This window comes from Osmerus mordax, chromosome 5 (assembly GCF_038355195.1).
Source record: "Osmerus mordax isolate fOsmMor3 chromosome 5, fOsmMor3.pri, whole genome shotgun sequence".
Classification (NCBI taxonomy): Eukaryota; Metazoa; Chordata; class Actinopteri; order Osmeriformes; family Osmeridae; genus Osmerus; species Osmerus mordax.
Window position 1 is genome coordinate 22103483 of NC_090054.1, and position 22854 is coordinate 22126336.

At 48.4% G+C, this 22854-nt stretch overlaps 1 protein-coding gene across 1 annotated transcript in view; it reads right to left on the minus strand.

The window, feature by feature from the left end:
• ablim1a (actin binding LIM protein 1a) overlaps positions 1-14627 on the minus strand; it is a 29544-nt gene extending 14917 nt beyond the window's left edge. Inside the window, exons 1-7 of the mRNA XM_067236912.1 lie at positions 14393-14627; positions 11498-11506; positions 5444-5575; positions 2654-2837; positions 2317-2426; positions 1502-1628; positions 521-614 (exon numbers count right to left, since the gene is read on the minus strand). Coding sequence (XP_067093013.1) covers positions 521-614; positions 1502-1628; positions 2317-2426; positions 2654-2837; positions 5444-5575; positions 11498-11506; positions 14393-14627 — 891 coding nt within the window. The remainder of the gene's footprint in view (positions 1-520; positions 615-1501; positions 1629-2316; positions 2427-2653; positions 2838-5443; positions 5576-11497; positions 11507-14392) is intronic.
• Between the last annotated feature and the right edge of the window lie 8227 nt (positions 14628-22854).

Genomic DNA, 22854 nt, shown 5'->3' on the forward strand with positions numbered 1-22854 from the left:
AATCCTTAACAGAATTCATTTTGAGTTTGTGTTGATGTGTATTTAGAAGATTACTCAGGAGATTACCCAAACAACATGTCACAACGTCCTGTGCACAACATCCCTTCATGGTCTAAAGCAGAAGTTACGCTTCAAACCAAACTCGCAAATACGGCCAGTTTAAAAAGTGACTTTACACTGTGTATGTTACTTACACTTAAGAATGCCCAGATGGCACAACATCATCCATATGTTCATAGTACTATTCTAAAACATCCTAACATTCATTAACAACGATAAAAGTACGTCCTTGTGATTTCCTGAAAGGTTCTAAGACTTCCCAGAACACAGACCTACCTCACGCTGGGCTCAGATGATGCATGGTGCTATATGTGTGTGTCTAGAAGATGTGATGGTCTATAGAAGAACTGTCACACCTCTGTGCTGAGGACACAAGGAGGGGAGGCTCTCAAAGTAGGGAGCCAATCCGAGGACAGTGTCCAGGGGGAGGGACTAGAGGTGTGTGTGGTGATTGGCTCACCTCCAACACCTTGCCTGTGATGAACTGATGACACGCCTCACACTGCACACCAAAGTTGATCTGGTAGTCCTTCTCACAGTAGGGGGCACCATCCCTGTCAGCAAAAGGGTTGGAAGTCCAAAGGAACAGGTTATGAAGAGTCCTGGAGTGTGTTGGGGGTTATGAAGGGTCCTGGAGTGTGTTGGGGGTTATGAAGGGTCCTGGAGTGTGTTGGGGGTTATGATGGGTCTTGGAGTGTGTTGGGGGTTATGAAGGGTCTTGGAGTGTGTTGGGGGTTATGAAGGGTCCTGGAGTGTGTTGGGGGTTATGAAGGGTCCTGGAGTGTGTTGGGGGTTATGAAGGGTCCTGGAGTGTGTTGGGGGTTATGAAGAGTCTTGGAGTGTGTTGGGGGTTATGAAGGGTCCTGGAGTGTGTTGGGGGTTATGAAGGGTCTTGGAGTGTGTTGGGGGTTATGAAGGGTCCTGGAGTGTGTTGGGGGTTATGATGGGTCCTGGAGTGTGTTGGGGGTTATGAAGGGTCCTGGAGTGTGTTGGGGGTTATGAAGGGTCCTGGAGTGTGTTGGGGGTTATGATGGGTCCTGGAGTGTGTTGGGGGTTATGAAGGGTCCTGGAGTGTGTTGGGGGTTATGAAGGGTCCTGGAGTGTGTTGGGGGTTATGATGGGTCCTGGAGTGTGTTGGGGGTTATGATGGGTCCTGGAGTGTGTTGGGGGTTATGAAGGGTCCTGGAGTGTGTTGGGGGTTATGAAGGGTCTTGGAGTGTGTTGGGGGTTATGAAGGGTCCTGGAGTGTGTTGGGGGTTATGATGGGTCCTGGAGTGTGTTGGGGGTTATGAAGAGTCTTGGAGTGTGTTGGGGGTTATGATGGGTCCTGGAGTGTGTTGGGGGTTATGAAGGGTCCTGGAGTGTGTTGGGGGTTATGAAGGGTCCTGGAGTGTGTTGGGGGTTATGAAGGGTGCGACTGTGTACACGCCTCTCTGCTTACTTGCTGATGTACTCTCCTGTCAGGACTCTGCCACAAGACTTGCACTTGAAACATCCCAGGTGCCACTGTCTGTCCAGAGCAAGCAGAGCCTGGCCGTTCTTGATGTCTCTACCACAGCCCACACAGTCTGGTCACACACACACGCACACACACGCACGCAAGCACACGCACACACACGCAAGCACACGCACACACAAAGATTTGTAAAATAATGAGTGCCTATTAGACTGTTCAATCCTGAGACACAAGGGGGCAATAGAGAGTTACTAGCTGTTGTTTGATGACTCTTTTGGTTAACTATCAACATCCCTTCTTCTCTGATTCCACAGGCATCCTAGCAACATCCCAGTCATTACACAAGGACCTGAAAATACAAGCTGTGCACAACAGCATCTCACACACTAGTTTATAAGAGCTTCACTTGACTGTCAGGACAGTGCTGTGCCATAATGAAACCCACATGATGACGTGAGGAGAACCCACAGCATTCCTTATTTATAGGTGACCTTGTCAGAAGGCTATCAAACTGGAATCCCAGGGAGAAGGAAAGACGGAGGGAGGGGGAGGAGGGAGGGGGATCTGGGAGGCAGGGAGGAATAAATTCTATCTTCCAGAGGAAACTGCATGGTCATGCATAATTTACCAGCGCCTGTCTTTGTGTTATTCATAAAGGAAGAGTGTGGCTATTCCTCCTGGAGTCTGGGGAGGGACTTGTGTGTGTGTGTGTGTGTGAGAGAGAGAGAGAGTGTGCGTGTGTGTGTGTGTGTGTGTGTGTGTGTGTGTGAGAGAGAGAGAGTGTGTGTGTGTGTACTCACTGCTAGAGCCGATGATGTCCTTGGGTCCCGGGGATGTGGGCTGGACACAGTCCTGACACAGACAGTCTTTACCGTTGAAGGTCACCCTGTCTCCAGCTGGGAACGGCCGTCTGAGACACACCACACTCCACCTTTAACACTGGCTCAGAGTGTGTGTGTGTGTGTGTGTGCTGTGTCTGCATGCATGTCTGACCTGCAAACACCTTTAACACTGGCTCAGAGTGTGTGTGTGTGTGTGTGTGCTGTGTCTGCATGCATGTCTGACCTGCAAACACCTTTAACACTGGCTCAGAGTGTGTGTGTGTGTGTGTGTGCTGTGTCTGCATGCATGTCTGACCTGCAGAGGGAGCAGATGAAGCAGGCAGGGTGGTAGGTCTTGCCCAGCGCGGTCACCACCTCCCCCTCTACGAAGTCTCCACAGCCGTGGCAGCGGGTGCCATGCAGCCTCTGGTAGTCCAGCGTACACAGGTACTCCCCCCCCTTCATGAAGAACCCCCCCTGGGCCAGGTCACAGCCACACACTGCACACACACACACAGTATACACACACACACACCATAGGTTGACTGATTGAGGGAACATCAAAGTTGTTGTCATGAGATGTGTCTCTCATAGTTACAAAGCCCTCCATGTCTCCATGCCACAGGAAATGACCTCACTCACTTCCTGTGTATGAGTGGACCTTATTGAATAGCAGTCTGCTCTCGGCTACTTTTTAACGAACCCTCAGGGTTAGTTTCCTTCCATTCACATGTAACCATGGATACATGTGAATGGAAACACACAGCTATTTCCATCTGGGCGTGAGTGTGAGGGATATTCATATCCACATTTTAGACATGACAATAGTGAACTATTGCTATTTTCTACTAATCCTGAAATAGCTCAGACTATGAGAGTCACACATCATTATCTGACCTCTGGCTCTGTGTCGGGCAGTTCTCAGGTCTACTAGACCATCATCTACTAGGCAACCAACATTGGCAGTGTGGATCACTCTACTGACGTGAATCTGGGTGATTCTGTGTGTGAAACCCAGTTTGCTATCTGAGTGATCCAGGATGGGGTTAAGACCTTCTCTCCGAGCACCTCCCACCCCTCCTGATAGCACCTCCCACCCCTCCTGAGAGCACCTCCCACCCCTCCTGATAGCACCTCCCACCCCTCCTGATAGCACCTCCCACCCCTCCTGAGAGCACCTCCCACCCCTCCTGAGAGCACCTCCCACCCCTCCTGAGAGCACCTCCCACCCCTCCTGATAGCACCTCCCACCCCTCCTGAGAGCACCTCCCACCCCTCCTGATAGCACCTCCCACCCCTCCTGATAGCACCTCCCACCCCTCCTGAGAGCACCTCCCACCCCTCCTGAGAGCACCTCCCACCCCTCCTGAGAGCACCTCCCACCCCTCCTGAGAGCACCTCCCACCCCTCCTGATAGCACCTCCCACCCCTCCTGAGAGCACCTCCCACCCCTCCTGAGAGCACCTCCCACCCCTCCTGATAGCACCTCCCACCCCTCCTGAGAGCACCTCCCACCCCTCCTGAGAGCACCTCTCACCCCTCCTGAGAGCACCTCCCACCCCTCCTGAGAGCACCTCCCACCCCTCCTGAGAGCACCTCTCACCCCTCCTGAGAGCACCTCCCACCCCTCCTGAGAGCACCTCCCACCCCTCCTGAGAGCACCTCCCACCCCTCCTGAGAGCACCTCTCACCCCTCCTGAGAGCACCTCCCACCCCTCCTGATAGCACCTCCCACCCCTCCTGATAGCACCTCCCACCCCTCCTGAGAGCACCTCCCACCCCTCCTGAGAGCACCTCCCACCCCTCCTGATAGCACCTCCCACCCCTCCTGAGAGCACCTCCCACCCCTCCTGAGAGCACCTCCCACCCCTCCTGATAGCACCTCCCACCCCTCCTGAGAGCACCTCCCACCCCTCCTGATAGCACCTCCCACCCCTCCTGAGATCCAGCTGTTACTGGAACTGCCAAGATTACATACTTCTTGTTAATATATAAGTTTTCGAACATTGGAAAATGTTGCAGTATTTACATATTCCGCGAGGTGTTATTAGTCATTTTGAAGGGGGAAAAAATGATCATAACAAAGTGGTTTGACATCATAATCATAAAACACTGCTGTGATTCTTGATGTTAATGTTTCAGTATTCTGACAGAAAGAGCAGTTTGATGGTTGAGATGACGAGTACTATCCCCTCTTACACAACGTGCTGCGTCACCCCAGGGGATGAAGGAGAGGGAGGGAGAGAATCAGCTTTAATTGGATTAGAGCTCAGGGATGACAGGATTAGTTCATAACCTAATCGAGTTTAAGAAATCCAATGGTGGCGATGCAGAGTGTGTGATTGGGCTCAAGTCCATCGTAGCTAATGCTGCTTTGTGCCCAAGTTCTGAGGCTGGAGTCACAGCCTCAGCCTCAGGCCTCAGTCTCTTTAAAAGGCTGAACACGCCTTCATAGACTCAACATCCTGGATTCTTCATCATGCATATTTCTATGTAATGAAACAAGTTCAGACAAGTATGGAGTTAATGCGCTGTGCATTGGATGGTGGATTAGGGTTAGGTGGCCTTCAGTTTGAACAACACAACACTCCTGGCACATCCTATGAAACACACACTTCATCCATCACACACTTCATCCATCACACAGTATCACTCTGGACAGCCACCACACTCGCAGGGACAGAATTAGAATCTAATCTCAGAGTGTGTTTGTTATTCTGGGTTGTGAGAGATCAACCAAATCTATAAAAACACCCCTCAGAGATTAGCTCTCCTGACCTGAACGGCCGACTGCTGAGCAACCAGACACCAGCAGAGGAACTCCTGAAGGATCATAAACAGTTAAGGATTTACTCTGGCATCAACCTGTTGTTGTATTAATGACTTCATAACGGTCTGGATGCCACAGTAATTCAGTTGTTAAATCAGAGCTCTCTGATTAGCTAAAAACCAAGAATGTCAAGCTCTCACAAGCCATGTTCCTGGCTGGCACAGCAGGGGATTGGCCAGACCTTACCCCCGGTCACCCCTGGGTCCTTGAGAACACCCTGTTCTGCACCTGAGCTGGCCCTGCGAGGCCTGGGGGGAGGGGGGTGATATACTGTACCTTTGCAGGTGAAGCACTTCAGGTGGAAGTGTTTGGCCTGCACGCGCAGCACCTCCCCCTTGCATGGCTCCCCACACTTGTAGCACTGGATCAGGGGCTTGTCTGAGGGTGGCGTGTCCTGCGCATGGGCCACTGTAACACAGAGAAAACACCATCACAACACCATCACAACACCATCAGCCTGCTGGAGGAGTTCCTTCCACCCTCGCTTTAACATTCGGAGTCATACAGTCCTAATGTAGACTGTACTGGAGTCATACAGTCCTAATGTAGACTTTACTGGAGTCATACAGTCCTAATGTAGACTTTACTGGAGTCATACAGTCCTAATGTAGACTTCACTGGAGTCATACAGTCCTAATGTAGACTTTACTGGAGTCATACAGTCCTAATGTAGACTGTACTGGAGTCATACAGTCCTAGTGTAGACTGTACTGGAGTCATACAGTCCTCATGTACTGGGTTAATGCCATGCTGCAGTGCAGTACTGCACACAGCTTATCAGCTACTCTGAAACCGAGAGACTATTTTACATTCAAGAGCATTAGCTACTGAAGACATCACACATGCTCAAAGACTCTCTCTCTCTCTCACACACACACACACACACACACACACACACACACACACACACACACACACACACACACACACACACACACACACACACACACACACACACACACACACACACACACACACAGGGGATGAAAGGAGCCACGTGCTCTGTCTTCATTGCAGTGGATCACGGAGCAGGATGAAGCTAAAAACAGGAGCAGAAGGACCCAGGAATAGCATTTACATTTACATTTAGTCATTTAGCAGACGCTCTTATCCAGAGCGACTTACAGTAAGTACAGGGACATTCCCCCCGAAGCAAGTAGGGTGAAGTGCCTTGCCCAAGGACACAACGTCACTTGACACGGCAGGGAATCGAACTGGCAACCTTCAGATTACTAGCCCGACTCCCTCACCGCTCAGCCATCTGACTCCCGCATCTCCCAGCATCTGAACTCATCACTGGTGCAGTAACAGCAGCGCTAACAGGGATCCTTTGCTTCTGGTTAATCCATCTGCAGGAGGAAGAGCTGCTGTCTGACAGTCAGCTGATCAGGCATTTTTTATGTTTCAGAAACAATCTAGAAATGATAAGAACCATCCACAGAATCTGAATCAAATCATCCTGAAGATTTAACTCTGATAGGGGAATGATCCAAAGGGGAACAACTGTGTGTGAATCAGGAATGTGTCTCAAAATGTCTTGTGGGCGGTGAGGTACACCAGGTGAGCATGGTCCCCCCAAGACATGTCTCAGTAAACAGCACTGGAGAGAGCAGCTGATGTGGGGGCAGGAAGAGATCTGGAACTTTCATTTCCTCAGGAATGCGACAGGGGGAACTGAGGTGGAAGCGTGCTGGGAGGATGTTCAAACACTAGATGTAGATGACAGATGAGAAGTTGTAATCCATGAAGTCATTTCATTGTTTGTTCTGTCAGTTATAGAACACATCTACCCAGAGCTCGGTCAGACTGGACACAGAGAAGAGAGCCTTACAGACTGGACACAGAGAAGAGCTCTGTCAGACTGGACACAGAGAAGAGCTCTGTCAGACTGGACACAGAGAAGAGCTCTGTACAGACTGGACACAGAGAAGAGCTCTGTCAGACTGGACACAGAGAAGAGCTCTGTCAGACTGGACACAGAGAAGAGCTCTGTCAGACTAGACACAGAGAAGAGCTCTGTACAGACTGGACACAGAGAAGAGCTCTGTACAGACTGGACACAGAGAAGAGCTCTGTCAGACTGGACACAGAGAAGAGCTCTGTCAGACTGGACACAGAGAAGAGAGCCTTACAGACTGGGTGTGGGTGTACGCGTGTGTGTGGCAGTGCCTGTGTGTGTATGTGTAGTTGGGCTGAGCAGAGCTTGCAAGTCTAGGCTTTCTATCTACCCTCCTCCAGTATCTAACCCTCCTCCAGTATCTACCCTCCTCCAGTATCTAACCCTCCTCCAGTATCTAACCTCCAGTATCTAACCCTCCTCCAGTATCTAACCTCCAGAATCTACCCTCCTCCAGTATCTAACCTCCAGTATCTAACCCTCCTCCAGTATCTGACCTCCAATATCTACCCTCCTCCAGTATCTAACCTCCAGTATCTAACCCTCCTCCAGTATCTGACCTCCAATATCTACCCTCCTCCAGTATCTAACCTCCAGTATCTAACCCTCCTCCAGTATCTAACCTCCAGTATCTAACCTCCAGTATCTAACCCTCCTACAGTATCTACCCTCCTCCAGTATCTAACCTCCAGTATCTACCCTCCTCCAGTATCTAACCTCCAGTATCTACCCTCCTCCAGTATCTAACCTCCAGTATCTACCCTCCTCCAGTATCTAACCTCCAGTATCTACCCTCCTCCAGTATCTGACCTCCAGTATCTACCCTCCTCCAGTATATAACCCTCCTCCAGTATCTAACATCCAGTATCTAACCTCCAGTATCTAACCCTCCTACAGTATCTACCCTCCTCCAATATCTAACCTCCAGTATCTACCCTCCTCCAGTATCTAACCTCCAGTATCAACCCTCATCCAGTATCTAACCTCCAGTATCGACCCTCCTCCAGTATCTAACCTCCAGTATCTACCCTCCTCCAGTATCTAACATCCAGTATCTACCCTCCTCCAGTATCTAACCTCCAGTATCTACCCTCCTCCAGTATCTAACATCCAGTATCTACCCTCCTCCAGTATCTAACCCTTTGGGATGAACAGTACTGGATGGCATGGGCCACAAAAAAGCATCAAAGGGTTGTAATCCACAAAATATCCCCTCAGAGAAATCTGTGTGTGTGTGTGTGTGTGTGTATGTGCATGTATGTGTGTGTGTGTGTTGTGCTGCACACCACACAAATGTGTGTTTGGTGGAGGGGAGTACAGCACTGTTACATACAGACATAACAAGCCTCCTTAACCCTCCTCCTGCTCATGAATATGGATGCTTCCATTCACAGCCCGGCCCTCCACCCTGCACCAGCGACCCAGACAAAGCACTTCAAACGTGGGTACAGACTGGGGGGATATCTCCCTCCACCAGGCCCCTCACCCCAGAATAACTAATCCCTGTGGACCAGCATGATATAATCAGCATGGCCGTGTCTCTGGAGGGTTGTATTTCAGAGAGGCTCGTTTGTTGGGGTTCTCCATAAAGTTAAAGTACAGAATGGTGTCCTGTGTGTTTGGGAGCCATGTGTAAACAAAGACCACCTAGAGTCGAACATCAGAGAAATATGAAGTTTTTCCTCAAATATTTCATAACTATATACACACACACACGTGTGAATATATGTGTATGTATATGACTACCTTGGAGACAGAGACAATGTTAGTGAACAAAGATGTCCTGATGTACTGATCCCAACTGTTACCACTGGTGTCTGTCTGGCTCCAGCACCCCCAGCTCCTCTCCTGACTGCTGCTCTGGGAGGGGGGCAGCGAGGGAGAGGCTGTCTGGCTCTGCTCTGGGAGGGGGGCAGCGAGGGAGAGGCTGTCTGGCTCTGCTGCTCTGGGAGGGGGGCAGCGAGGGAGAGGCTGTCTGGCTCTGCTGCTCTGGGAGGGGGGCAGCGAGGGAGAGGCTGCCTGGTTGAGGAGGTCTGGAGCTTCAGGAGGAAACAGCACTGCAGTCTGCAGTCCAGGCTGCAGTCAGCATGCAGCTCTCTGCTGGAACAGCAGCGGGCAGGAGCTACTCTCTGTGAGACACCATCGAGATAAACAACGTGGGGCTGAACCTAGGACACGGAGGATTCTGGGAGTTGTAGTTCTGCGGGTCACCCAGCAGCGATTTGCATTGAGGGTCGCCAGACGACAACACTCAGGGAGATTTGGCCACATTTAGCACTAAGAACACGTACTTAAAGGGACAGTGCACTGATGGAGACGGAGCAGGTCTCAGTAAGCAGATCAGTCTGGCCTGACTACACACGTCTCCTTCAAGCACGCAGTGTTTTGGATTATTCTTAGCTTTTGAAAACAGGACATCCCGCCTGCTAGCAGATAAAACGCTAACACTGCATTTACTAGTTGCCCTGATTCATCACTCTGAGGGTAAAGTAGGCCTGCTTGATTAAGCTGTTCCTGCAACAACAGAAAACGCTCGGAAGGCCTCAGACAGATCAGGTGATCAGGGAGGTTGTGGGGGTGGGGAGGGAGGTTGTGGGGGTGGGGAGGGTAAGTGGCAGTAGTGGCTGTAGCTCCATGTGTGTGTTCTGACCTGCAAACACACACACACAGCGCAAACACACACACACACAGTGCACACACACACAGCACACACACACAGCGCACACACACACACAGCACACACAGCACACAGACACACACATTGTGTAGGGCAGAGACAGCTTTGAGAAACGCATCATCATGAATGAGGCCACCGCCGGCAACAATGAAGTGTACCTTTTAACTGGTTGCTATGGTTACGGCTGCAGACAGAGTGTGTGTGTGTGTCCAGGGCTGCTGTGTGCAGTGTGGATCTGTTCTCTAGCCCTCCAGTTTCACAGCACATACATGAAAAGCAGCGCATCCTATTAGCAATACACAATCAGTCAGACAACACTACCCAAGACCAGGATGACCACAGCACCAGGACAGCACCAGGACAGCACCAGGGCAGCACCAGGGCAGCACCAGGGCAGCACCAGGGCAGCACCAGGACAGCACCAGGACAGCACCAGGGCAGCACCAGGGCAGCACCAGGACAGCACCAGGGCAGCACCAGGGCAGCACCAGGACAGCACCAGGGCAGCACCAGGACAGCACCAGGACAGCACCAGGGCAGCACCAGGGCAGCACCAGGGCAGCACCAGGACAGCACCAGGGCAGCACCAGGACAGCACCAGGACAGCACCAGAGCAGCACCAGGGCAGCACCAGGGCAGCACCAGGACAGCACCAGGGCAGCACCAGGGCAGCACCAGGGCAGCACCAGGGCAGCACCAGGGCAGCACCAGGACAGCACCAGGGCAGCACCAGCACCGTCACACCCAACATCGACTTACATGGTTCAGCATAGGTTTGGTGCTGTCTATGTGTGCGCGTGTGTGTGTGTGCGTATGTCCACAACAACAGCTCATTCCCATTTTACTGTCATGGTCTACTCACAGGCATTTAGTGATACAGCAGATTGGTTATTCTGACTAATCCCTCCACACTGGTACCAAACACCACAAACCCCTGCATGCACACACACTCACACACACACACACACACTCACTCACTCAGTCACACACACACATCAGAGCGGACTCAACCGATCTGACGATACTGACACCAACAAACAGCACTATGTTTACCTTTTTCTTTAACCATGACCATTAGAATCCAGATGAAAGTGCCCAGCAGATCCGGGTTTGTTCCAGGAGGTTCTATCTCCTTGTGAAGGAGGAACGAGCAACAAAAGACAGGAGAGATGGAAGAGAACAGAGAGGAGGCGTTCTCTTCCAGAGCACCAGTACGACCGCGTGGGGTATGCCTCCTGACAGACTCTTTTTCTCCCCTCCCTCTCTCTCGCTCCACCTCCCCTCCCTCCCTCTCTCTCTCCCTCCCTCTCACTCCACCTCCCCTCCCCCTCCCTCTCAGCCCCACTACTGTCGTTGCCTCCTTACTGCAGTAACCATGTGGCAGCTGGTGCCCTGTGACAAAACACCCCCCCCCCAACACTCCTCAGTCCCCCCATCTCCAAATCCTTAACACACATGCAAGCAGATTCACACACAGAAGCAGACACACACACACACACACACACACAGAGAATCACATCAGCTTGTCTGGAAGAAGAGGTCTGTTTGAAATGGCCCTCAGTCACTCTTACAGATTTATATTTAAAATGAAGAAACCCCATTCTTCTTTACCCATATTATGAAGGTACAAATGAACTCCAACAATAAGACAAGTCATCTTGTATTGTAACACCCAGTTGTAAAAATGTTGTATTGAACTCTGTAAGTAAGTAAAACTTTGTATAGTTCTTACCAAAAAAGGTATTTACCATGCAACACATTAGATCTCCTTTCTATAGCTGTATACTTCTGTCCTAGCGCTGCTCTGTTTGTACTGATACAAACATGGCATCCACTTCCTCAATCTCCCTGATCCCCCTTCCCCACACAGGAGCAGAGCACCTGAGGGGTCATGTAGGATCCCTGTGGAAGCTTGGCGTGATCTTGCCTCTTTATGCAAATATCCCTGTATGGATCCTTCACAGCCATCACGGTAGAGCCTACCTGGTGGACCTCTCAGCTTGCTTCCCCGCCATACACCCCAAACCTGCCCACCTGGACACCACAGCACCTGCCTGCTTGTCAGGAACATGTCATCTGGTCTTCATCTGGAGTTAAACAAACACAATAGCGTGGACAGAGTATGTGAGCCTGTCATGTCTACACTCACAGTGTAAGATAAGATCATCCTTTATTAGTCCCACAGAAATGTGCAGGATAAACTCCTTCATGTAATTTCTGGTAGAATAGTGCTGAGGGTTACGGTGAGAAATAAGAGGGGAAGTTATCATCACGGTGATGATCACCACCGTGATGATAACTGGTTAGGATTACACATCCCATCAGCTGTCGGCCTCAGGGGACAGAGAAGATGGGATTGGAAACACATCCACATCCTGATGCTGATTAGGGATCACACAACCTTCCAGATGCCCATGATCACTGCACGTGTGGCGTAGAGGAGAGGGAGAGGGAGAGGGAGAAGGAGAAGGAGAGGGAGAGGGAGAAGGAGAGGGAGAGGGAGAGGGAGAGGGAGAGGGAGAGGGAGAGGGAGAGGGAGAGGGAGAGGGAGAGGGAGAGGGAGAGTGAGAGGGAGAAGAGAGGGAGAAGAGAGGGAGAAGAGAGGGAGGAGAGGAGGAGGAGGACTGGGCCTTACCTCCACACAAAAATTCCCCTTTTCAACAATCAGCACCTTAAAACTGCTCAAGCAGGGTTTCCATGATTCACTCTGTGTGTTAGTGTCATTTACTGCAGCATCAACTACTCCACCTGCTGGGGGGAACGTGAAACATGCAGTTATCAGAGTGAGCCGTTCACTGTGGAGGCTGCATTGGGGTGTTGGGAAATAAATTGCCACAATGGTTTTATATCTATCTGACTGACTGTGTAATTTGTTTTAGCTGATATGCTGTTGGTGTGCTCCTGGTTGTAGAAAGGATTTGAGAAACAGCAGAACAGCATGAGGGCCTCTTGTTACAGTATCATGTCACAGTCAGAGCAAGTAATGTACCCTTTCTTACCAAACACCTTGAGCTGCACGGACTGCACCATATTCTGTCTAGGGGTTGCCAGGATCATTATGGGCCAGTAATTCCCATTATCCTTGAGTGAAAAGTGGATTTACTTAAACCTATGGATAATCTATGTCTGACATTTGTACTATTGTGACATGATTTACCCTGTGTCACACACAAGCATAACCGGAAGTTTATCAAATGCGACAAGACTGTCTTCAGCTCGATTTATTGCTCGATGGCTGTCAACGAGTTTTCACTTTCAAGTTGTATGAAAGAACAAAGAAACGTTTTTGACAAATGTAGCAGTTTAACCATGACCAGTCCAACCCCAGTATAATCTGAGTCATATTACTGGGTATAGAGGTACCTCTGGGATTAAAATGCAAAGCAGGGTTACACGATGTCAGACTAGCTCACAATCACATTCTCTGTGTCGATGTAATCATGACTGGTTCCCTTTTTACTTGTGTAGATTTGATTGATATTATTTCAATAATAACATATACAGCAGGATTTCCTTTCTAATCCTCCTCTGACGCAGTCACTCTGCTGGTCTGCAGGCAGTCATGGGATTGAACCAATGGAATATTTAAAAAAGAAGGAGATTTATAAATGCAAAATCACAACATGTGGGCTGTCCTTCCTGTGAAAAGCTAAATATTGAAGTTCAAACTAAAACGGTTCTGTTTGTGTTTTATTCTAAAGAACACCCATGTGATCAGCAACAGTGTTCTGTTACTGCACTGGTCCTGGCCGGGGAGAATCCAAGGTTCAATCACCATCTCACTAGTACTAGTGACCCGTCACCATGACATTATGGTATGGAAGGTTGTGTCTGGATTCTGTCTCTGGCAGTGCTCAAGCGTCACGAGAGGTTTCAGACTGAATCTGGCGACCGCAGTTTGAGGATAACCACATCTGGAAGTTTCTGTAATCCTGATGTCAACAGTATATCCTCATGTTTCCCAGCTTTACACATTCTGCTGCTTTTTTCTGCATTGGTTTAGTGTTTGGTACATTTTAAGAGGACATCAACAACAACAAAAAACTATTGTAGCACACACACGCATCCACACATCCATTCAAACACACACACACACAGACACACACACACGTCCACACACATCCACACACCCACCACACGAAGTGTTACAGCATTATCACTCTCTTCCATCCATCCAAATCAAAATAAAGAAATGTTTTGTGTAGCACCTCATCAAATGTTCTCTTTCTATGGTTACTGTAAACCACCCACAATGACTGCTTCTGATCTTGGGTGATTGTACCTGATGCAAATATTAAACCAGGGTAAAAGTATGTCAGTTATTTATCTTTGTAACTCTAGACTATGGAAAGGGCCAAAATAATCAATGGCTATATTAATGACTACACTATGACTCAACATTATACTGCTATATGAAACATTACTGAACATAGACAATGAGGAGACATCATTGTCATGAAACAAAGAAACCAAAACTACAGATGGATTGATAGATGGATAGATAGATGGATAGATGGATGGATAGATGGATAGATAGATGGATAGATAGATGGATAGATGGATAGATGGATGGATAGATAGATGGATAGATGGATAGATGGATAGATGGATAGATAGATGGATAGATAGAACCACAGTCTGCCAGTCCTACCAGAGGCCACGTCCATCAGTCTGTCGCTCAGGTAGTAGTCGCTGGGGTTGAAGTCGGGCAGCTGCAGCATGTACTGTTTGGGGATGAGGTAGAGCACCTCTGCCACATGTCCGTCCTCGATGAGCGACATGCGCTTCACCGAGGGCTTGCGTTTCAGGGATGAGCGCTTCACGGTCTGGCTGCGGCTCATGCTGCACAGCTGACCCAGGCTGCTGAGGGTGGGCAGGGTGGGCATGTCGGCCGCCTCCCCCTCCACACTCCCACACAGCCGGGTGAGGCACTCTAGGTAAAGCTGGGCCAGGGTCCTGGGTCAGGGCTCCAGGTACGGCTGGGCCAGGGTCCTGGGTCAGGGCTCCAGGTACGGCTGGGCCAGGGTCCTGGGTCAGGGCTCCAGGTACGTCTGAGCCAGGGTCCTGGGTCAGGGCTCCAGGTACGTCTGGGCCAGGGTCCTGGGTCAGGGCTCCAGGTACGGCTGGGCCAGGGTCCTGGGTCAGGGCTCCAGGTACAGCGGGTACAAGGCAAGAGACAAGTGGTTTCAACTCCTCAGAAAAGCCACGAGACGCCAGAGAGCTGGAGGAGCCTCCAGGTGGAGGAGACCAGGGAAAGAGGCTTACTGTGCTGGGTGTCTCCGGACCAGTCAGCCTGACTCCCTAAGCAGCTTAGGTCTGACGTACACTCCCTGGTGATCTCCTGGGGGTGGCATGGTGTTAAACACGCCTGCCAGGGATGCTGCCCCTACCTGCTGGGGGGGGGATAACACACTGGAGGAACACAGCTCTGATAATCCACTGGGAGTGTGTGGATTTGAATAGCAGATTACAGACACAGTCTATGTTTAGATGTTTCTCTCCAGGTTTCTGATGTAGTTTTAAGCGTGTTCACATCTGTCCAATTAATATGTGAGATTCTATTGAGAGCTTAAAGATGATGAAACCTAAAACTATTTTCAATGCTCTTAAATGACCCCAGACTAGACACAATAAGATCACTTAGCGCTATCTACTAAACTTACTCTTTTGTGTACAGGTTTTTAGTTGAGTTAGATTCCATTCATTTGTTTGTGGACCTAAGAATGTTACCTTTCTAAATCTGACAAGTCTCAAACCAGAAACTCAATTCCCAAACCAGCAATGACACACTTGACACAGATGGTTAAAAATAACAATTAGAGTACAAAAAACCCTAAACAACATAGAAGGCCTTTACTTTAGCTGTTCCTCTCCTTCCAGCTAGCCCTGCGTGCAGCTCTACACAGAGCTGCATGCTCATCTCATGAGGAGAGAGGGTGATCTCTGTCTGACAAGAGGATCAGGAGGATAGAAACTATGTAAGGAGTCAAGTCTGGAGTTTCTAATCTTGGAATGTCTAATGGCGGAATGAATCATGTTTGCACAAAGATTTCCAAAGGAATGTAATGACGGAAATAGATTTTTTTAATAATAATAAATGTCCCTCCACAAATTTCCATCCATTTTAGGATTTGGGTGAAAGTTCATGAATTAAAGATTGCACTTTCTCTCTCCTTGATGATGGAGTGAATTTTCCATGTGCCAAAAATAAAGACTCATCAAGATGATCTTCTGGGAGGCAGGATGAGGGAGAGAGCACTCACTTAATTGTTTTAGTGTCAGCAGCGCTCAGCAAACCTGAGAAAGAGGCAGACTGGCAACTGGATGAAGTTTTATAAAGTTAACTTGTACAGACTGATAAAACCGATTCAATGAAAATGCTTTTATTATTTCTATGGTAGAACTACATTGGCTACTACAAAAGCACAGACAGTTTGCATGCTCTTGTTGTGGAGACACCAGTCACACCATACTGTATACACTCGACAAAGCATCCTCCTAAACATCATTCCCTCCACACAGTGGGAACCCTTCTAGAGAACAGTTCCAGGGCTGGGGCTGGTACAAACTCCCTTCTCTACTAGGTCACAGTGCGCACACAGGACTGCTACAGCACGGATGAATGAGTGCTTCTACTGACATCAATATTGTATTGGTCCTCAGTTTCATCCTCACCTCACCTAGATCATCCATCTGTCCTCCAGCCCAGCCTCTGCTGCAGCGAGCGGTCTGAAGGGCGAGGCTTGATGCCAAGCGGAGGACAGAGGCAGGCGTGAGGACAGAGGCAGGCGTGAGGACAGAGGCAGGCGTGAGGACAGAGGCAGGCGTGAGGACAGAGGCAGGCGTGAGGACAGAGGCAGGCGAGAGGACAGAGGCTGAGCTAGAGGACATGCTCCTGTACTGCAGTGGGGCTTTGCCCTCTACTTCCCTGCTCCTCCACCCTCTGGGGCGTAGCTACGCATCCCAGCAGCCATGCTGTCTCCACACACACACATACATATATTTATAATCCGTAGTGAACAAACTAACACACTAACACAATACGCATCATGGTTAAACAAACAGAAAGCATCCCGTTGAAATGTTAGGATCACTGAGTGAGTCTCAGATGGTCCCTAGTCATCGCGGCCCACCCTCCCTTCCCTCCCCTCGGCTCACGGGAGGAACCCCGCTCTCTCTTACCGTCCAGTCCGAAGCAGGAGGTGATATTCTGGGCGTAGTTGCAGATCCCTTCATAGGGAGGCTGCTGCACAGGGCTCCTCTCTCCCATCTCGCTACGCTAACACACTCTCTCTGTCCCAGCAGCTTTTCTGCTGCTTCTCCTCCTCATCAATTATTCAGACATATGCCCGGACACACACACACACAGGTTCACGCACAAGGCCACACGGGTGCAAACACACACGCACATGCGAGAACACACTCTGGCGGAAATTGCTGATGCGGAGGATGGTGTGGTGAGAGAGAGAGAGCAGCTTCCTCCAGTGCTCAGAGGAGGAGCTGGCTGCAGCGCTCCGCTCCACAGCGACGCAGACTCTGCTGCAGCCTGACAGGTGGGGCGTGGACGGGTCCCAGAGAGACTAGCCCAGGAACGAGGCTCTAAGTCAGGGTCACGAAGGGAGAGGACTTCCTCACCCACTTTCTATTTTCCACAAGCCAGAAGGTGCAACCCTCTAGGAAAGGGGTTATATACACCATGCTGCAGGGTCTTTCGCCCGTATACAGGCGGAGGAGAGAGGGGAGGATTAAACTCCATCCTACATACCTGGGATCAACCCAGAGGCACTCTGATGCATCAGGTACATCAGGTACATCAGGTACATCAGGTACATCAGGTACATCAGGTACATCTGAGAGCTGCAGAGCCAGGCTAGTGTGTGAGGTCGGCTTGAATGATACAGGACAAACGACAAGAAGGCCAAGACCATGGTAATGCCAAACGCAAAATGGACAGTTCAGAGTTTATAAGTGGAAAGTAGAGCTAAAAGTAGGACTGATGCCAAATGGATCCAGAGATATAATACCCAACCATGTGAAATGAAACCCTGGCAAGGAATTGCTTTTTTCCATTCCACTTTCTGTAAAATAGTACCATTAAATGACATGCTATAACATTGTTTGATATACAACTGTTCACATGTTTTAGATCATTAATTACACCAACCAAAGTGAGCAGGCATTCCTCCAGCATGGTGTCAGAGCAGGACTTACATCAAAGCGATTGGCCGGTAGCACAGGCGTGACGCGTGTTAATCCCGTGTATGTAAGCCTAACCCTGTGACCCCAGGGCCCACGAGCGCTGGCCTGTAAGACCATCGATCCCCAATAGCAGGACAGATACGCCCACATCATGATGACATCAGAGACAGCAAGAAGTGCGGCAGCGAGTCAGCGATTCCAGAACCTTCTCAACGTCAGTCCTAGAGGGATTAGCACTTAACGTGTCATATAACAACAGATGTTAGAAGTTGCTGCCCCTCAGAGAGGAGCTGGGTTCCGGCCCCCAAAACATGCATGAAGGAAAGTCATCCAGTACATGAAGTGTTATTGTCAGTGTAGTTCCTGTGCAGTACGGTCTCATGAAGTGTTATTGTCAGTGTAGTTCCTGTGCAGTACGGTCTCATGAAGTGTTATTGTCAGTGTAGTTCCTGTGCAGTACGGTCTCATGAAGTGTTATTGTCAGTGTAGTTCCTGTGCAGTACGGTCTCATGAAGTGTTATTGTCAGTGTAGTTCCTGTGCAGTACGGTCTCATGAAGTGTTATTGTCAGTGTAGTTCCTGTGCAGTACGGTCTCATGAAGTGTTATTGTCAGTGTAGTTCCTGTGCAGTACGGTCTCATGAAGTGTTATTGTCAGTGTAGTTCCTGTGCAGTACGGTCTCATGAAGTGTTATTGTCAGTGTAGTTCCTGTGCAGTACGGTCTCATGAAGTGTTATTGTCAGTGTAGTTCCTGTGCAGTACGGTCTCATGAAGTGTTATTGTCAGTGTAGTTCCTGTGCAGTACGGTCTCATGAAGTGTTATTGTCAGTGTAGTTCCTGTGCAGTACGGTCTCATGAAGTGTTATTGTCAGTGTAGTTCCTGTGCAGTACGGTCTCATGAAGTGTTATTGTCAGTGTAGTTCCTGTGCAGTACGGTCTCATGAAGTGTTATTGTCAGTGTAGTTCCTGTGCAGTACGGTCTCATGAAGTGTTATTGTCAGTGTAGTTCCTGTGCAGTACGGTCTCATGAAGTGTTATTGTTTGTCCGCCCAGCACAGCCTCCTCTCTCAGCACACATCACTAGCCATGACCTCTGAACATCTGGAGACTGTTTACCTCAGCCCTGCCAGACACACCATCACCACTGAGATGGATCCAGGACACCACACAGGCCCACCTGCCGTGGACCAGTCTGCTCACTTTCAACATCTCCTCAAACTGCTTACTCTCCAGTCCTGTGGGATATACTCTATGCAGAGCGAGAACTGATTATTGAAAATAAATGATCGAAACCACCCAGAATGCATCTGAAAGCAGAGGGAGATGATGGTTCCCTCCTTCAGGCTGGAGGCTGGGAGCTGACCACTGTCCCCCCGCCAGACAGGAAACCCAACATCCAATCACAGACCACAGAGGCACACTGCAGCTGAGAAAGCAGGAAGTTGAGTTTCACACTCCAGGGAAACCTGAGGAAGGCTCTCAGAACAATGTCTCCCACGACAACAAGATATGGTGAAACAATCTGAGATGTGTGTTGCTAAATTATTTGATCCTCCTAAACACCTGATGACAGGTGTATTCAACCCAGTGTCCATGTTGCCCTCCAAGCAGAAATTATGAGCATCAGGGCTTAAATAGCCAGCATGAACAGGTGAAAGTTACTGTATTAGAACAACTTCTTACTTGTACTCAATGTTACATACGCTTTCTATAGCCTACACTGTCTATGATTGTATTGGCACTTAGGCTACAACGTGGTTATGTCATTCCTTCTACACAGCAACACCTGAGATATCATCCCTCGGTCTGGTCTTTTATTTGTGCAAATGCGTCAAAAGAGGCAGGTTCATTTCATAATGATAGCCTGTTTGCGGTGGTTGCGGTTCAGAGGCAGCTGTTAGTTTAGTTTGGGCTATGTGCGGGTACAGCAGGGGGATTGTACCCTACCGCGTCGTGAGGCTGAGACAACTCACGTTGGAAGACCCGGCTACCTCTTCTGTATCCGTTATCAAGGTTTACATGCGATATATGTATTCTGTCCCGAATGTAATGAAGGCTACTGCGGTACCGGTCGTAGACACTCACCTCTTGCAGCAGTAGACATGCCCGGTAGGTATGGAAGCTTATTTACGAAATCCCAAGTGACACTTTGAAAAAAAATAGAGAATAGAGCAGCGGTTGACAATATTTTTGCTCGACAATATGACAATAGGACTATTTAAGACTGTACGCAGAGAAAACGCAGCCCACGTTTTTCCTGTAGGTAGCCCGCTGAGTGGCGTTAGGGCGTGTCCTGCTGGGATGGGGAGGCAAATCATCCTGTTACGCGAATCCTAAAAATTAACATTAATTTCGATGTTCAGTAAAGCTGGGACAGCCCACCACACTTGGTTTGTAGGTATATCATACAGTCTTGTATGGATACTTCCCAAGTTAATCTTATTTCAGACAATTTATCAAAAATCGCAATGTCTGGTCATGTAGGCTACCTCTTTACTACGAAGGGGAAAAGTTCAAGAGAAGGCCAAGTAATTCGCTACAATTTCAGTAAAACTATTGTTTCTTTTTTTATATTGATGTTTAATAAATTGGTTTTATCATCAATTAAGTTGTCATTGGAGGAGTGAGTGAGGTAGGTACGCTAAATATAATAAATAATGTAGCTAATAATCAAATAGGCCTAACTTTTAAAGTGTTAAGATATAAAATCGTTTAAAAAATAATTAATATAATAATTTAAAAAGTAACGTAACCTACTTTCCCAACTAGTATCTATGACTGCCTTGTCATAGGATATAACTGGCCCTATTAGTCCGTTATTACAACCAAATCTGACACAGGTAGTAGTATTCCTACAGGCCCCCTCCACTTGAGGAGGCAGGAAGTATGCCAAACTACCGCCAGGGGGCAGAGTCTTGCACGGACTCAAGTAGGACAGATACTCATGTTTAAAAAGACTGGTAAAAGTTGAAGTACTGACTACACTTTTTCACTAGAAGTAAAGAAGTGTGGGCTCTGACATATACTTAAGTAAGGAGTAGCAATTACTTCTACCTGTTTTAGTATCTCGCTGGTAACTGGACCTCACAACATGTTACTCATCATTAATACAAAAATACACTATAGACGCATTTGCCAGGTATCTTTTTTGACACCGACAATTTCGAACATCTCCCTCATACGCCATGGGTGATCAGGAATGTCTCTATTCTCAGTCATGTCGACATTGTTAACTCTCTCTCTCATCCATAAGATACCTTTTTTCCACACACACAAACTGTAAGGAGGGGAGAGGAGAGAGGAGGAGAGGGGAGTGGAGAACAGAGAAGCCTAAAAAAGTAGATTAAAGCAGAGCAGAGTACAATAGAGTATAGTACAGTCCTCATCAAGTACTAATCAATGATGCAACCTTTTGATGCAATATTTTTCAACCTTTCAGAACTTTTTGAAAAATATAGTTCTTTGTCAACTTTTTGAAACTTTAGTTAGAGAAAGTTATTTTAACCTTTAGAAAATAAAGTTTAAATAAAAATTTCTCAACCTTCAGAAACTTTTTTTTCCCGAAACGTTTAGGGTTTGAGGGTCCTCTCCTTCACTGTCTGTTGAAAAAGTTTCTAAAAATTATTTTCAAAAAATTATTATCAAACTTTCTAAACTTTTTTGGGGAAACTATTTTTTTTTCCGAAAAAGTTTCTTAAGGTTGAACAAAAATAATTTTAACAAAAGTTTCGAAAGGTAAAAAAAATATTGTTTCTAAAATCCAAAACAAATCTAACTTTTCTTTTTCACACACATGATGAAAGGGGAGAACAGGGGTGAGAAAGACCATGCCACCAAACAGATTAAAAAAAGTCCTGGCTTGAAAATGTAAGGTGTAGAAAGTACAGATATATGTGTAGAAAATGTAAGGAGGGAAAGTAAAAAAAAAAAAAAAAAATCAATGGTGACGTAAAGTACCGACACCAGAAAAATATGTTTTAAAAAATACTTATTTTTTATATACTTAGAAATATTTTCGCCCTGTCCACGGGAGCGGTTGTCTGCATATATCTGCCCGCTCCCAAATCTCTTGGCAAAGTGACCGCATGGACGGAGAAGGGGTTTCTTCAGAGGACACGGCTGCTCTACCAGCATGCAGGTGTGTGTGTGTACTGCAAGACAAACGTTTCTCCTGAGATAATAAAATAGTATGTCAGTTAAAACTAATGAACCTACAATTAATGAATGACAAGGAAATCAACAGATACACCCATAACCTTTTATTTACAAACACCAACATATTTAAACTACTGCTGCACAGCTACTTTACTGCATGTTCTCCTCTGCTACCTGAGCCACAGTTCCTTGGACAGTGTCTCGGAGGCCGAGCAGTAGACCAGCCCCCTATACTGGCTGTGCCCCATCAGGGTGTTGCCCACACCTCCGACACGTTAGGCCTCATTCTGCGTTTGTACACTCGGGTTTTGACGGGCGGAACAGGACAGACATTAGCAAGAAGCGGAGAGATCAGGATAGGAACAGAGAGACCTGGACATTCAGGCATTAGTAAAACCATCCGAGGCTGGGTGGTACACATCTCCCTCTGGACTCTAGAGGAGGGGGCAGTGTGTGGGCTGACAGCCTCTGGGCTGGGGCCTGCCCTGCTGCAACCTGGGGCTAGAGGCTCCTCATGGCTGCTCTCTGGGAAGGTGGAGCCACAGCAGGGCGGATCTTGTCAGGCTTTTCAGGCCCCACTTCTTCTTGGGACTCAAGAATCCTGCAGAGCCTCACAAAGATGGCCTCCACCAGCCGGCAGTAGGCTGGCCTCTGGGTAGGGGCTGGCCTCTGGGCAGCCCTACTTTTTAAGAGGTGTGTTTTCTTGAATAGTCTTGTCCACTTCCTCGTGGTATTCACGTATGTTTTTTTTCTACTGCCT